This window comes from Mus caroli, unplaced genomic scaffold (assembly GCF_978045245.1).
Source record: "Mus caroli unplaced genomic scaffold, Mus_caroli_1 scaffold_13, whole genome shotgun sequence".
NCBI lineage: Eukaryota > Metazoa > Chordata > Mammalia > Rodentia > Muridae > Mus > Mus caroli.
This window is the reverse complement of record NW_028227268.1, coordinates 73,572,430-73,588,414: the sequence shown is the minus strand read 5'-3', so window position 1 is coordinate 73,588,414 and position 15,985 is coordinate 73,572,430. Positions and strand designations below refer to the sequence as shown.

The 15,985-nt window shown below is 38.8% G+C and overlaps 1 protein-coding gene across 1 annotated transcript; it reads left to right on the top strand.

Annotated features, from left to right (window-relative positions):
* Window positions 1–4,622: 4,622 nt before the first annotated feature.
* On the top strand, window positions 4,623–12,151 carry LOC110305590 (olfactory receptor 2Y1B-like). The gene is made up of 2 exons (XM_021177608.2): window positions 4,623–4,698; window positions 10,931–12,151. Exon 2 carries the CDS (start codon window positions 11,195–11,197, stop codon window positions 12,149–12,151), a length of 957 nt encoding a protein of 318 aa, XP_021033267.1. The 5' UTR covers window positions 4,623–4,698; window positions 10,931–11,194.
* The last annotated feature ends 3,834 nt before the right edge of the window (window positions 12,152–15,985 follow it).

Sequence of the window (15,985 nt, the reverse complement as noted above, 5' to 3'; positions counted from 1 at the left end):
GAGTACTAGGAAAAAAAAAACAGAACCACTACAAGTCTCTGTAATAGCTTTTATGTCCTAAAGTCTACCCTGTTCTACCGACCAAGAAATAGCCTGCAGCAACTCTCAGAATTTTGTTGCTTTCCTCTTTGGGAGCTGGAAGTCAAGATCTTTTTAACTTCGTTCTCTGTTAGTGTCTACGGCCCTTACAAGATTGAGTAAAAGTCAACTTATCTCAAACATTTCACAAAAATGCTTGAGAAGATGGTGTATTCTCATCACACAGAGAGAACAAAACAAATGTGAAGGAATTTCTGAATGTAAATGAAGAGTTAATTGAATGTTACACCCCTTTTCTAAAGTCAGTGATTCCCAAATGTATGCCATGTAGATGGCACTTTGCCCATAAGCACAGAACAATGATCACTGCAATGTTTCCTAATTAGCTCAGCATCCTCTCATACCTCAGGGTTTAGGTTCTCAGGTTGCCTCTGCATTTCTAGTCTTTTAGTGCCTGTTACTGCAGAAATAAAAGGGGGTTGTGGCTGGAAGTAGGTCATCAAACATGTATAGTTTTAAATATGATTTCAGTTAGTTTAAAGAAACTACAAAAATCTGTAAAACAGCACCAAATAAAAGCATCAAATTCTACTCAGATGGGTAACAGATTTGTTTGTTACCAAGTTGAAGATACTTCCATCAAATAGAGAAGAGAATAGAAATGATCAGAAAAACAATAAACATTGAGAAAGTTTTATAACAAAATAGAAAGGGTAGAGTAACATGGTTTAAAAGAATGAGGGAGTAACAGCAGAGATGAGATAGTGAAGAGATGTGGAGTTGGGCAGGCTTCAGATTCTACCACACCTGTTTCTTTTCATGGACTTAAATGGGAGTAAAAGTATAGCTATCCTTGTATCCTGGGTAAAAATCTTAATTCTCATACCTATTGCTACTTACAGAGTCTTTGAAATATTTTTATACACATAAATGTGAGAGTTAAATACACTCTCTAGTAATCAATGATTAAACAAAAGTTTAAGGTTTTTAAAATAACTTCTCCAGGTTTATGTGACATTTCCTGGGACAGGTTTTGCAACCCTAATCCAACCCATATAATTGCACTTTATGATTCTCTTTTTCTGAGAAAGGATACCCTTCCCATCCCATTTTTCCTCAAGTCCCGGATATTGAAGCTAATGAATCATCATGCTGGGAAGTCACTGTGTCACTGAGCTGTATTTCCAGCTAGCCTCGAGAGTCAAAGCTTAATCATAGAGGAGTGAGCTTGGAAAGGAATATATGAAGGGAAGGGAAGCTAAACATGAGCTGAAAGCACATCACAACTTCTCCTTGCTCTACTCTGCCCAGGCTGCTGGGTTCTCCTGTATTATGAACATTCTTCCACCAGCATGAGTGTTTTTGTTCTTCACATGCAGTGAATGTATGTTCCCATTTCTTGAATCTTTTGTGTCAATAGATCTTTGCTGAAGAATGTACATTGTCACAATTAGTTCCTCAACATTTAAACTGGATATAGTCCCTCTCTGGTCCTTAGTAGTCTCACTGACTGAGGCACTGAAGCTTAAGCAGACCTGGCATGGCTCACTTTCAGTTACAGAAGCGTTAACGCACTACTCTTTTATTTGGCACGCAGTAAAAAGAAAAGGTGATCACTTGAAAAGAGCCAAAACTGATATAAAACAATTGGCACAGTAGGACACACACAGCCATTGATTTTGCAACTTATATCTTGTGGGTTGGAGTTTCCATGTCCATGGAAACCTCTAACCCCTGGGTATCCATGGACCTTTCCATTTATAACAGTAACTGAAGGATTTTTAGCCACAAAGAGCAAAAAAATGCAAAAAAAATGAATGCAACCTGAGATAATCATACTAACATAATTAAGTTCATGTTAGACAAATATATTATTTTTCTTTTCAGTTTCTAGACTTTATATAGAGTTTTGTATAAAGGTTACATATTTACATATGTGTATGTATAAACTACATAATTTTAGATATTATATATACATTATATGTACACAAGTTATATACATATATATATATATATATATATATATATATATCATGTATACATGTTACATGTCCATTGTATCTATATTCACATTACACACACACACAAACATATATACATATATATACATATATATGTACATATGGTCACTGAATATATGATCATACATATGCAGACATGATCAACAAAATGAAAACTTGGTTATTAAAAAAAACAAAATTGACAAGCCCTTGGCTAGAAATCAAAAAAGAGAACTCTAAACAATTAAACCTATTCCAGATAAAACTGGAAATGCAAAAAAAGAGATCACTATTTGAAACAATAGACCAAAGAACTCGATGACCTAGACAAAGTGGACAGGTCCTTTAATACATTCAGCTTAGCATGACTGAATCATAAAGAAATATAAAGCCTTCACAGATCAATAGAAATCAATGAGATTAAATAAATAATTTAAAAAGCATCTCATCAAACAAATACCCAGTACCAGATGGCTCACTGTTAAATTATACCAAACTTAATAATGAACTATTATCGAACCTTCCTTAATTATGCCAGAAAAAATGAAAAGCAGAAAATTCTTCCAGATGGACTCTGTAAGCCCAGAATTACCCTGATAACTCAACTAGGTAAATACACACACACACACACACACACACACACACACACACACACAAAATCATATGCCAACATTGCTGATGAACATAAGCACAATCATTTTCAGTACAACAGTAGCAAATCAAATCCAATGCTACATTAAATGTATATCACCCATGACAAAACAATGATTCCCCAGACTGCAAGAATGGGTCAATATACAGCAGTCACATCACAAACACCAATGAAACAGAGAACCAAAAAGCATATGATGATGGCCTTGTTGGGTTAGCTTGTCCAGCCTGGATATGAGGACTTTGCCTTGTCTTGTTGTATCATATTTTGTCTTGTTTGGTTGTTGTCTCTTGAAGGCCTGCTCTTTTCTGAACCAAAACAGAGGAGGAGTGGAACTGGGGAAGAAGGGATGAGGTGGGGAGATGGGAAGAAAGTAGGGAGGGGAAATTGTAGTTGGGATGCAATGTAAGAGAGAAGAATCTATTTTCAAGAAAAATTAATTTAAATAAAACATGATTTCAACACATAAAAAAACTATAAAATTCACCAGTTCTTTTTTTTAATGTTAGATTTTTTTACATTTTTAAATTAGTATTTTCTTCATTTACATTTCCAATGCTATCCCAAAAGTCCCCCCATATCCCCCCTCCCTTCCCACTCCCACTTCTTGGCCCTGGTGTCACCAGTTCTTTAAGATAAAATCTCTGCGAGGCCAGCCTGGTCTACAAAGTGAGTTCCAGGACATCCAGAGCTATACAGAGAAACCCTGTCTCGAAAAACCAATAAACAAACAAACAAATAAATAAATAAATAAATAAAATCTCTGGACAAATTAGCTATAGAAATTTACCCCAAACATAAGTCATACATATTAAGTATACACATTGTGTATTGAATGGGAAAAAACTGTTTCCTCCCCAAGGTCTAGAAGAAGGCAATGATGGCTCCTTTTACAACTTTGACTGAACATAATACTAGATGTCTTAGTGAGAGCATTCAAGCAAGAAAAGTAAATTAAAGTTCATCCTAATTAAATATGAGGACAACTAAATTATTAGTATTGGACAATAACATCACTTTATGTAAATAAAAAGCTTTAAAAGTTCACCAAAAGAACTATTAAAAATAATAAGTTCCTCAAAGTCACAGGACACAAACTGAACATCCAGTGGCAGAGCTGATGCAGGCTTTCTCATTGCCAAGACACTTCCCATGTGTTCTCTCTCTCTCTTTCTCTCTCTCTCTCTCTCTCTCTCTCTCTCTCTCTCTCTCTCTCTCTCTCTCTCTCTCTCGGGCATGCATTTTTCTAGAGTTTTTTTAATTGGATATTTTCTTTATTTACATTTCAAATGCTATACCCTTTCTAGGTTTCCCTGCCCCGGAAACTGCCTATCCAATCCCCACTACCCCTGCTTCTATGAGGGTGTTTCCACACACACACACACTCCCACCTCCCTGGCCTCAAATTCTGCTACACTGGGGCATCAAGCCTTCACAGGACCAAGGGCCTCTCCTCCAACTGATACCTGGGTCCCATGAGCAAGTAAGAAGTTGTATTTTGAGAATAATGAGTAAGTCAGATTGGTCAGGCAGAGCATGGGGAATAGAGAACTATGGACTTCAGGGCAGATCTTAGAGGGATAGTCTATTAATTATAATTGGTGCAATAGATCCCAGAGGTCTCCAAGACCACATATGCTCAACAATTCGTTCCCCATACCATTGTCATCAAAGAATATGCGTATGAATACATAGTCAAGAAATGCTGTCACACTATGCCAGTGTAGTTTGGGAATCAGAAAGAAGTTGATGGCACTCTGTCATTCTTGCTTTCATCTCTGATGAAAGCACACAGCATCAGCACGCTATGCTACGGAGGGAAGAACATTTATTATCATGATTTCTCTGAGACAGAAGCTCTGACCAGAGTCCTTCCCACCAAAGGTGGGATCAAGATCAAAGAGAAAACAGACTTTGAGACATCAGTAGCTGTCACCAGTCACTGGTGAGCATCACTCTTCCTTTATAGTCAACAGAATCGTTGGAGGAATTGTTGGGGAATTACAGGTAAGTGCTGAAAGGTGAACTACTCAGGATACATAGTTAAAATGTAGAAAGAGATGTTACACTGTGCAACTAACCCTTGTCTATGGTAGTAATATGATACTGCCATATATGATATCCAAGGAAATTCCAAATGACAAAGAATAGAGGTTCTCTTGGAGTTATTGAAATAAATCAGAATTTTTTGGAGGAGTAGTTAACAGGGGGAAACTTCTTCCAGACCGAGGCAGTCACAATGAAAAATAGGAATATTTTTATTTCAGTCTTTGAATGTCAATTATGTTGACTATACTCTATATGTTTTCTATACTAGAAATATAAGTGGGTTGCTACTAGATATTTGATAGACAAGACTTGCAGAAGATCTTCCCAGAGATTCTTAGGATACTATGGGAAACCCTGTGCTCTATTGTTTAGAAGAAATTGCGTCCACATCAGGCAATGACTGACTGTGTAGCATAACAGTTAAGAATGGAAACTGGTCAAAGGATGTGTGTGTGCATGTGTGTGTGTGTGTGTGTGTGTGTGTGTGTGTGTGTGTGTGTGTGTCCAACCACAATTTCCCCTCCTTCTTCTCCTCCCAGTCCATCACCCTGTTCCCCATTCACTCCCCCTCCATTTATCTTAAGAAAAAGGGGAGGCCTCCCATGAATATCAAACAGTGCTGGCATATCAAGTTTCAATAAGATTAGATGCATCTAGCAACTGAGGCTAGATGAGGCAATCCAATAGAAGGAAAGGGTTCCAAAAGGCAGGCAACTGAGTCAGAGACAGTCCCTGTTCCCACTGTTAGGAGCCCCACATGAAAACCAAGCTAAACAACTGTAACATATGTACAGTTGAAGGATGCTTTAACCCCTAGTTAAGTTCAATAGTTAAATTAGTCTCCCAAACACAATAAAAAGCCACAACTACAGGCATAATGAGAGGAAGTAAAACTATATTCCACTCCAAGAGCACATGATCAAATGACAAATTTAGATAGGTTAAGAAGGAATTTGTGGAACTACATTTGCTCAGAGAGAAGATGAAATTGCATAGCTAGATGTTAGTCCCAGTGCAATCAAACAATATAATTTAGTGGACTTGACTGGAAGATGTAGAACTGCATCTTGTAGGAAAAGAATTTAAACATGGTTGTTAACCATGTTTGTTATCCTTTAATAATACATGACATATTAAAAGTACACACAGGAATTTGAGCATAAGTAACCACTGGCTTTTGTAATACAACTCAAAATTCTGTGTGCCACCCAGGTCAGTGGCAGGAAACCAATCTTAAAATAGAAGTAAGAGTATGAAAGTAGAGAGTACTCATTGCGACACACCAGATCACCAATAGTCTTTCATCTATGCAGAAACATTTTAGACTATCCCAGAGAGGCATCTTACACCCTTTGAGAGAACAGGAAGCTTTAAAGTTGCCTGTGTATCCATCCCTACTTTTAAAGACAAGCTGCTCTTAGAAAGCTTCATTTGTCTTTCAAGTGTTCTTGGTGAGTCACATTGTCCTTCCTGTAAATGTACTCCTGGGTTGGGTCGTAGGAAAAGAGCAAGGAGACTCTGTAGCTTTTTCCACAGGACACATGTTTTCACACTGGTGCAAAGAATCATACCGAGCTTGAGAAAAATCTCTTTTCAGGTTCTAATACTCCATTAAAAACGCCTGTTTCTCAGGTAAGAAGTTGAAAGATGGTTTCACATCTCCTTTGATTCTAGATGTTTATTCCATGTTCTACAGCCAGGAATATGAATAATAACCAGTTCTCTAGGTGATGGTGCAGAATATTCAGTAAATGTGAAGTTATGAGGTAATAACTTGTAACATCCAAAGATGAATGGGATTATCATGTGCAACATCTGGAATCAGTTCTATCTGCCAAGTATCACCTCTGCCTTCACTAATAAACAGGCCAGGATATTTTCAAGCAATGACCTCTGCTTGAGGAATAGAACACTGGAAAACATCCTTTTTCTTCAGTGTTTTGAGACTCATCAGTTTGAGGGAGGTCTTCATACATACATATGTTCTCTAATGCATCCTCTCTACCACCTCTCACCCACATGCATGAGGCTCCCATAGGAAGGCTCATCTCTGCTCAAGCCCTGAGCCAATGTGACCATATACCTTGGTTAAACTGTAGAATTAAAAATGTTTGACAGTAATCATAGGGTTCACACAGGTATGAACCAGGTCCTCGGAATCTTTCAGTGGGACTCCTAAATGTGTGAATGAGTGGGTCACTGATTCTTGTGCCTTCTCTTGGGGCTCTCTTATTTTTCTGTTGGCTTGACTTGTCCAACTTTGATATGATGGTTTTTGTTTTATCTAGCTATATTCCATCTTGTTATGTTTTATTGTTACCTCTTAGATGCTTATTATTTTCTAGTGACAGAGAGAAATGGATCTGGGTTGGATAGGAAAGGAGGTGGGGAGGAACTGGGAGGAGAGAGGGAAGGGAAACTGAATACAGTTTATATTGTATAAGTAATGAATATATGTTTAGTAAGGGAATGAAACAAAAGATATAATATGTGAGGTATACTAGAAGCCAAATATATGTTCATATGATTAGTAAGTCACAGTTCCCATTCAAGAATGGAAGTATTTCTCAGGAGTAATTTTATTGTCTTGATTATCATATATGGACCTGAGTCAGACCCTAGCTACTAGGCACCAAGAAGAGTGAAGAGGGGGAAAATGTATAAAACATTGGAAAGGGGTCGTAACTCCAGCGATTGGATCCCGAGGCACATGGGCAGTGCACAGAGAGCAAGGAGAACTCTACTGGAGGCAGGGAGTCACTAGGCAGTCGTGAGTGAGAATCATCATGACACCACAGATGGACTTGGATATGGTGTTCCTGCAAATCAGTCACTTCTTTCTCAGAAAGACCCTAAGGAATAGAAATCAGAATATATTCATCGAACAATATACACATAAGCAGTCATGCAGGGTCCAATGCCTCAGGTAGGAAGAAAAAAGTCAACCTGATAGAACAGGGAGAGAAAAAGTTACAATATTGTACAGTCTTGGGGCTGCCAGTTTGCACACCACATTCCAAGTAAAAGATTAGATTCTGGCTGGCTCAGCAGTTAAGAGCATTGACTGTTCTTCTAGAGTTCCTGGGTTCAATTCCCAGAAAACACATGGTGGCTCACAACCATCTGTAATGGGATCCGATGCTCTCTTTTGGTGTGTCTGAAGACAGCTACAGTGTACTCATATGAGGTAGATAAATAAGTTAATGAATAAATAAAATAAATCTTTTTTAAATAAAAGACTAGATTCCAAGGAAGCAGAATCCATTATCATCTTATCAGCATTCCTAGATTATCTTTCAAAATTTGGAGAACATTTGACCATGTGGTGCCCTTTCCCATCGGATACACCTACAACACACTTCTTGCACCATATGTGAAGGGAAGATCACAGCAAAGAAGGTAGAAAGATTCCAAAAGCCAGAGGACCAGGAAGTATGCATTTAGATTGTGCTTTCTACTACTACCATAAAATATCAACATCATCCTACCTAAAATGTTCACATGACAGCATTGATGGGGGAAATTCACAAGATTCACCCCTAAATGAAGAGCTTAACAACTGCTAAAAAGAAATTAGTCTCCTCCATGGATAAGGTATCTGACTGATTATTTAATACCAAATGGTCAGCCCTAAAAACATGTACACACTGATAATAGCAAACAGACTCAGTAGCTTATATGTCCATTTCTTTTACTTGTACGGATATCTGACAGTAATGGCTTCAAAAGAGGCCATGAATTTGGGGAGGATTTAATGACAAGCAAAAGAGGAGAAGGAAAACAAGGGAGTCAATGATGTGATGATATCTTCATGAAATAGAAAACTAAGAAAAATGAATTTTCCTTCACCTACACTTGTTCTCCTTATTCTTTCCCTTCATGTACATCTGCTTCACTTTGTTTTTCTTCAAACTACTTCTGGTGATATTTCTCCCAGGGCAAATTATTCAAATTTTTATCTTTATTTATTGTTTAGCATAGAAAGTATTTCTCATTCCTTTCTTCCTGATTAAAGGTTAATTTTTCGTACAATTGTTAAAGTAGATATTATTATAGAGCAGTTTAACTCACGGCAGTGTTTATGGAAATTGTCTGTTTATTCTTTGTCCCCCACTCTGACAAACATAAGCATAGCCTTTCACATTTTCAACAGCCTGAACCAGATTGTCCCACTGGTCACAACTGAAACACCTACGTGGAGACATCCTTATTTCCCACAGTACATGGGGTGTTTCAGTGTTGCTAGTTTTTGTGTTTCATGTCATACATAAAAAAAAGAAGAAATGCCAAGACCAATATCAAAGTTCTCCTCTATTCTATTTACATTTTGAAGTACTCATGAAAATATTTGCCCATTTTCAGTTAATAGTTACATGTGATGTGGGATATGGGCCTCTTTTATTTCCTTCTACAAGTACATATCGAGTTTCCCCAAGACAAAGAAATAAAAAGCCACTTTTGCTTTTATGAGGGACCTGATAATAAAAACAAGAAATACTCAAGACACAAAATCAACAACAGAAAAATGACAGAATTAATAGAGCTGACTTAAAATTTACAAACACATAAAAAATCAAACTGTACTTCCAAACACAACCAACTATCAGAAAGAAAAAAAATCAGTGTCACTGTTTCATGCACAAGAGAATGAAAGAACAAAAGCATCAACACAAAATCTTCTAAGGTGAGACTGAAACTTAAGTGAAAGAGCTGTATACAAATGACATCATGCCTTACAGTGTTTAGGGTTTCACCTCAGCAAATCAGCAAATGGCTTTTTAAAAGAATCAATTTTTAATATCTTTCTTATATATAGATTGTGTACTAATCTTTCTTCTCAGAACAAAATGAATTTCTATTGATTTTATAGGGAGAATAAAATGTTTTGTTTTTAAATTTTTCATTTAAAGTTGCTATGCCATGAACAAAAGCGATATTAAAGCACCATCCCTTCTTAGATGATGCAAGGAGCCACTTTTTAATTTTGTCTTTGCATTCACTCTGACCTCTACTACTGAAGAGTCACAGTAGTAAGGCACAAAGGCACATTTAAAAGAATTGTAACACGTAGTGAAAGAGGGAGAAGGAAACTGTATAAGAAGACAGGTCTGGAGAGAAGGGAGCATCTCATCCCAGGGGAGATGGTGAGAAGTGATAACATATTCATGATGGGGAGACTCGGCATAGAGAACATATTTGTGTTTGTGTTTTTCCCAACATGGAGCTGCAGGCTCTCAATCCTTGTGACACATGACAGCTGGTCTGGAGCAGGATCTCAAAGACTCTTTTACTATCCATTCTCGCTGAGTTGCAGGAAGATGAGCAGCCAGGGACAAGCCTGTGAACTCATCCTGGTTACTCCTTCCTCCTACTCTACTGAAACACTTTGCACATAGACTAAGCAAAGGAACGAATAAGAGAAGTAGAGTGACAAAGCTGGGGCATGGTTGTTTTGTATAAGAATTTAACAACTGATTCCACCCTGGTGCTCTAGAGTCCTCAGGTAAAGACTGTGAGAAAGGCAGTGAGTGCTACAGCGTTGAAAATATACTGGCCAGAGCATTGGGTAGCCTGAATTAAGTCATAAAACAAAGGGGCAAAAAAAGTGTTTCTAGCAAAGACCACATAGCTGCTGCTCTAATCTTCTGTTCACTATGTAAGAATAGAATTAAGGAAAGAAAACTCAGGCCTGAAGAGTAGAGCTGAGCTGAGTGGCAAAACCTACAACTCTGGGGTGTATACGGAGCATTAGGGAGTATACTTTAATTCATAATTTGTACACTGTGATGGATTCTTTTTATTCAAAAGCCCAACCCCCTCAGTACCAACAGCTAGATTCAGCCACTAATAGCAACAATCCAACTAAAGGCAAGAAACAGTGAGATGCAGAGAAAGGATATGGAGTCAGTGCATACCAGGAAGAGGAGCAGACAAAGAAATCCAGTGACTAGATGTTCATCTTGAGGCTGAAGTTTAAGTAGAGAAAGAGGTGAGGCAAGATGAAATAACTAAGCAAGCACAGTTAAAGTGTGGTCCAGACATCATTGACTCAGTGCTGGCCCTGCAATGTAAGCCCATAAATTGTTAGTCTGTCAATAATGGCCTTATTGGGAGATCGTTGTAGGTCTAAGAATAGCATCTCCACTGAAGATAATGTTTTACATTTCGATGGTGATCTTCATTCCCACAGACCTTACTGCTCCTGGAATTCAAGCCGATGTTGAGTTTAGAATAGGAGCTGTCTGTGTCTCCAGCCTACAAAACCTGTGCAGAGTCAGAAGACATGAAGGGGAGAGAGAGCAGAATGAAGGTAGACACGCAAGGCTGTCATCTAGCTTTAACTGCTCTGTGAAGCAAAGTGGGAAGTCAACTTAATTTAGCTCTGGACCATCTATGTGTCTGTTACAATAAGAAACATTTGATTGTCTTCTACAGTCTGTGAAAGGAGGGAGTGATGGGAAGTTTCAATCTCAGCTTAGAAGGTTTCCTGTTGGTAGGCTTCTCAGACTGGCCTCAACTGGAACTTATCCTCCTGGTCTTCATTCCGATTTTCTACTCTCTTACCCTCTGTGGCAACATCACCATTATTGTTCTCACTCAACGAGACCTTCATCTGCACACACCCATGTACTTCTTCCTTGCCCATCTCTCCTTCCTGGACCTCTGCTTCACTAGTAGCACTGTGCCCAAACTTCTAATCAGTCTTTCCCAAGGTGATCAGACTATCAGCTATGCTGGGTGTATGACCCAGTTCTTCACAGCACTCTTCCTGGGTGGAACTGAGTGTATGCTCCTTGTGATGATGGCTTTTGACCGCTATGTTGCTGTGTGTCGTCCACTACACTACACCAGCATTATGCACCCCCTTCTCTGCCATGCATTGGCCATCTCCTCCTGGGTGGGAGGCCTTGTGAACTCTCTGACTCAGACAAGCCTCATCATGACCATGCCTCTCTGTGGCCATCACCTGAACCACTTCTTCTGTGAGATGCTTGTTCTCCTGAAACTGGCTTGTGAAGACACAGGGGGACCAGAGACCTATTTGTTTTTGGCTGGAGCTGTAATTTTGGTCTGTCCTGTAGCAATAATTCTAGGCACCTATGCACACATTGCTCATGCAGTGTTGAAGATCAAGTCAAGAGCTGGGCGCAGAAAGGCTCTGGGAACTTGTGGGTCCCACCTTACTGTGGTTTTTCTTTTTTATGGCTCAGCTATGTACACGTATCTCCAGCCTGTCCACATGTATTCTGGGAGTGAAGGGAAGTTTGCTGCCCTCTTTTATACTATCATTACTCCAATGCTGAACCCTCTGATTTATACCCTAAGAAACAAGGATGTGAAGGGGGCTCTGTGCAAGGTACTTGTAAAAGGAAAAAAGGAGACTAAGACTAGGAGAAAGATGGTTGAATAAAATATTGTATATCTCTCACACAGTCAAGAATTCTGTGCCCAACACACTTTCCCTTAGAAGTCAAACATAAAGAATTTCCTAGGTGGTGGTGAAGACTGCTTGAATATAGCTTCATAGGGACCTTCAAAGAAAGTAATTTTAAATGGTGTTCTTGAAACTGAAAAAAAAAAAAACAGATGTCCTTAAGAAGAAAACATTATAAGATATCACTGCTAAAAGTAATTAATTATACAAATCCAGAATGCTCTAATTATCATAAATAGTATGTAAGCCAATCACATCTTCTCTTGAAGACTAAAATAGAAAAAAAAACCCTAAAAATAAATTTCACACTAAGAAATAAACAATATAAAAACATGTAAACTACATTAGGAAATTTTCAAAATGTGTGTCAATTTTTAGGTTAGTACATTTTCTTTCTAGTTTGTCCTGATCAAACTATCTTTCTGCAAGGTTTATTGTAACCGAAAACCAAAATATCTGTTTTATTGAAAGTTATGAGAGTAATGAATGCTCACAGCTGCAGTCGTGTGCTTCAGAACAGGTAAGATACCTTCCCCTGGGCAGCACAGTAGAGCTGACCTTGGAGGTGTGGGCACAGGAAAGCTGGTCCCAAAGGAATGGGCCCTATCCTCACCTTGGCAAAACCAGAGAGCTGATCCTGGTGTCACTGGCTTAGAAGAGCTGGTGGGCTGATCAATTCAGTTTCCACACAGGCCCAGATTCAGTGCTGAGTTGGCTAATCCCCAGGTCCACCTCATCTTTGAGTTGCTGGAGTGCATGAAGGAGCCAGTCCTGCAGATCCAAAGCTGCAGGATCTCCATGGCATAGGCAACATCTGGATATGTGAGAGGACTTCCAGTGAGGATCCAGTAGTGATACAGTAGCAGAAGCCAGAAGCCTCGATCCAGACTCTCTTAGTTAGGGTTTTATTGCTCTGAACAGATACCATGACTAAGGCAGTTCTTAGAAGGACAAAGTTTTATTGTGGCTGGCTTACAGGTTCAGAGGTTCAGTCCAATTATCATCAAGCAGGAACATGGCAACATCCAGGCAAGCATAGTGGAGGAGGAGCTTAGAGTTCTACAGCTTCATCTGAAGGCTGCTAGCAGAATACTGACTTCCAGGCAGCTAGGATAAGGATATTAAGGCTCACATCCACAATGTCATGCCTACTCCAACAAGGCCACACCTACTCCAACAGGGCCACACCTTCCTGAGCTAAGTATATACAAACCATCATACAGACCAATAACTGATTGCAATGAACATTTGCAAGGAAAGATGTATGGACAAAAGGACATATTGTCTGACACACTATGACATATATGACACATCACAGCTTCCATGGAGAGATGTTTTGAATTTTTGTTTTTCCTTTTTTTCTTTTTCCATTTATATTTTTGTTTTCTTGGTGGGGGAATTGCAAAGAAAGAGAGTGGCTAAGAATAGTGAGAAGAGAGGGAGTATGATGCATGGTGTGAAAGTCACGAAGAATCAATATAAAATAAAAACGAACTAGGGAGGAAGAACTAAAACAACAAAAGAAAGTAAATTACAAATGGCATGCTAAGACCCTATTTATCTTCAGTTGCTGACAAGTTATTTAATGTTTTTTTATTGAATGGATAAAAATAAATATTTAAGAGACCCAAACATATGTCCCTTCAACAATGTGCAAACTGAAAGGAAGCCTAAGACATCCAATGCACAACGGGCCTTGTGGCACATGCAGTGCATGAGATGGGAAAAGAGAAAAAGCAAGACTATGTCTCCAGAAATGCAAAAGGACCAGTATTGTTGCAGTGTCAAGTAATGAGGAAATGGTCAATGTAGCAAAAGGAAATAAAGAGGCAAAATTCATGTAATCAATATCAGAACATCCAGACACACAAAACATTAGTAAACAGGAAATTAGTGTCTGTCAATCCTGAGGTTTTCCAGAGAAAAATCAATTCAACCATTTTGAGCCAAATTTGGAACATGCTTTATTAAATATTAAATTCTGACCAACAGATGGACTTGGGTCAGGGCCACTTCCTGGACTCCCCAGCTGAGTAACCCACAACACCTGTAGGGGCTTTTATGAACAGAACTCGCAGGCCACCATGCTTTCCCATGAGGCTTTGTTATTTTTCCAGAAATATATAACCCCAGCACTCCAAGAAATTACTTGTTCCTTGGACAGGTGGAACTTACAGGTTAATTTTGGTTTTGTTATTTTTCAAGAGCTACAACTTCCAGCATTTCAGGAAGTTGCCTGGCTCTTGGGAGGTTGGGGCTTACTGGTTAATTTGGGGTATGACAAGTTCAATTCAATGTAGTAATGCTGTGTTTTAGGGGGACTTTCATTCTCTTTGCACCAACAGATAAACATCAGACAGGAAATATGTTAAATTATATGCTAGAACAAATAGACATACAGATGTTTACAGATTTCATACGACTGTAGATTTTTTTCTCAGGGGAATAGAAGACAGTCTTTGGGATATCATATGACAAACTATGAGGCAAGGCTCACCAAAAATTTTAGGTTTCTTTATTTTTTTATTTTGTGAAATATGCATGTTTTGCTGACATGTAGGTATGTACATTGTATGTGTACCTGGCATCTATGAGGGCTAGAAGATGGTGTCAGACTGTGCCCCTTCTTAGAATTGGGAACAAAACACCCAGGGAAGGAGTTACAGAGACAAAGTTCGGAGCTGTGATGAAAGGATGGACCATCTAGAGACTGCCGTATCCAGGGATCCATCCCATAATCAGCTTCTAAACGCTGACACCATTGCATACACTAGCAAGATTTTGCTGAAAGGACCCAAAGATAGCTGTCTCTTGTGAGACTATGCAGGGGCCTAGCAAACACAGGAGTGGATGCTCACAGTCAGCTATTGGATGGATCACAGGGCTCCCAATGGAGAAGCTAGAGAAAGTACCCAAGGAGCTAAAGGGATCTGCAACCCTATAGTTGGAACAACATGATGAACTATCCAGTACCCCGGAGCTCTTGTCTCTAGCTGCATATGTATCGAAAGATGGCCTAGTCGGCCATCACTGGAAAGAGAGGCCCATTGGACTTGCAAACTTTATATGCCCCAATATAGGGGAATGCCAGGGCCAAAAGAATGGGAATGGGAGGGTAGGGAAGTGGGGGGCGGTATGGGGGACGTTTGGGATAGCATTGGAAATGTAATTGAGGAAAATATGTAATAAAAAAAACAGTGGAAAAAAATGTAAAAAAAAAAAAAAAAAAAGAAGATGGTGTCAGATTCCCTGGAAGTGGATGTTGCATACTGTCATGTTGGTGCTGGGAACAGAAACCAGGTCCTCTACAAGAGATTCAAGTGCTCTTAACCACTGATCTCAACACCCTCAACACAATTTTCAATGAAATCATATTGGGTATTGTTCATCATGTGACAAAACTAAAATTAATAACAAGAAAAGCTTTGGAAAATATTCCAAGAGATGAGAACTAAACAACTGACTTTTAACAACCAATAACAAGGAGGAAATCAAGAAAGAAATCTCTCAATCTCCTGAAACAAATAGCATTGGAGAAATTACCCAAACCCATATTATACAGCAAGAGTAACACATATACACACTCAAACACAAAGATGCACATGTGCACACATGCACACACATACACATACTACATACACTACATGCATATATACACCATACATATGCACACACATACTACACAAACACACCATACGCACACTACATACACATACATATGCTACATATACACATACACTATATACTTATACATACAACACACACATACCACATACACACACCATACATGTACACATACAACACACCAGA

Excerpts from the sequence above, each read along its gene's own strand:
- LOC110305590 (XM_021177608.2), top strand. The coding sequence starts at position 11,195 with ATGGGAAGTTTCAATCTCAGCTTAGAAGGTTTCCTGTTGGTAGGCTTC.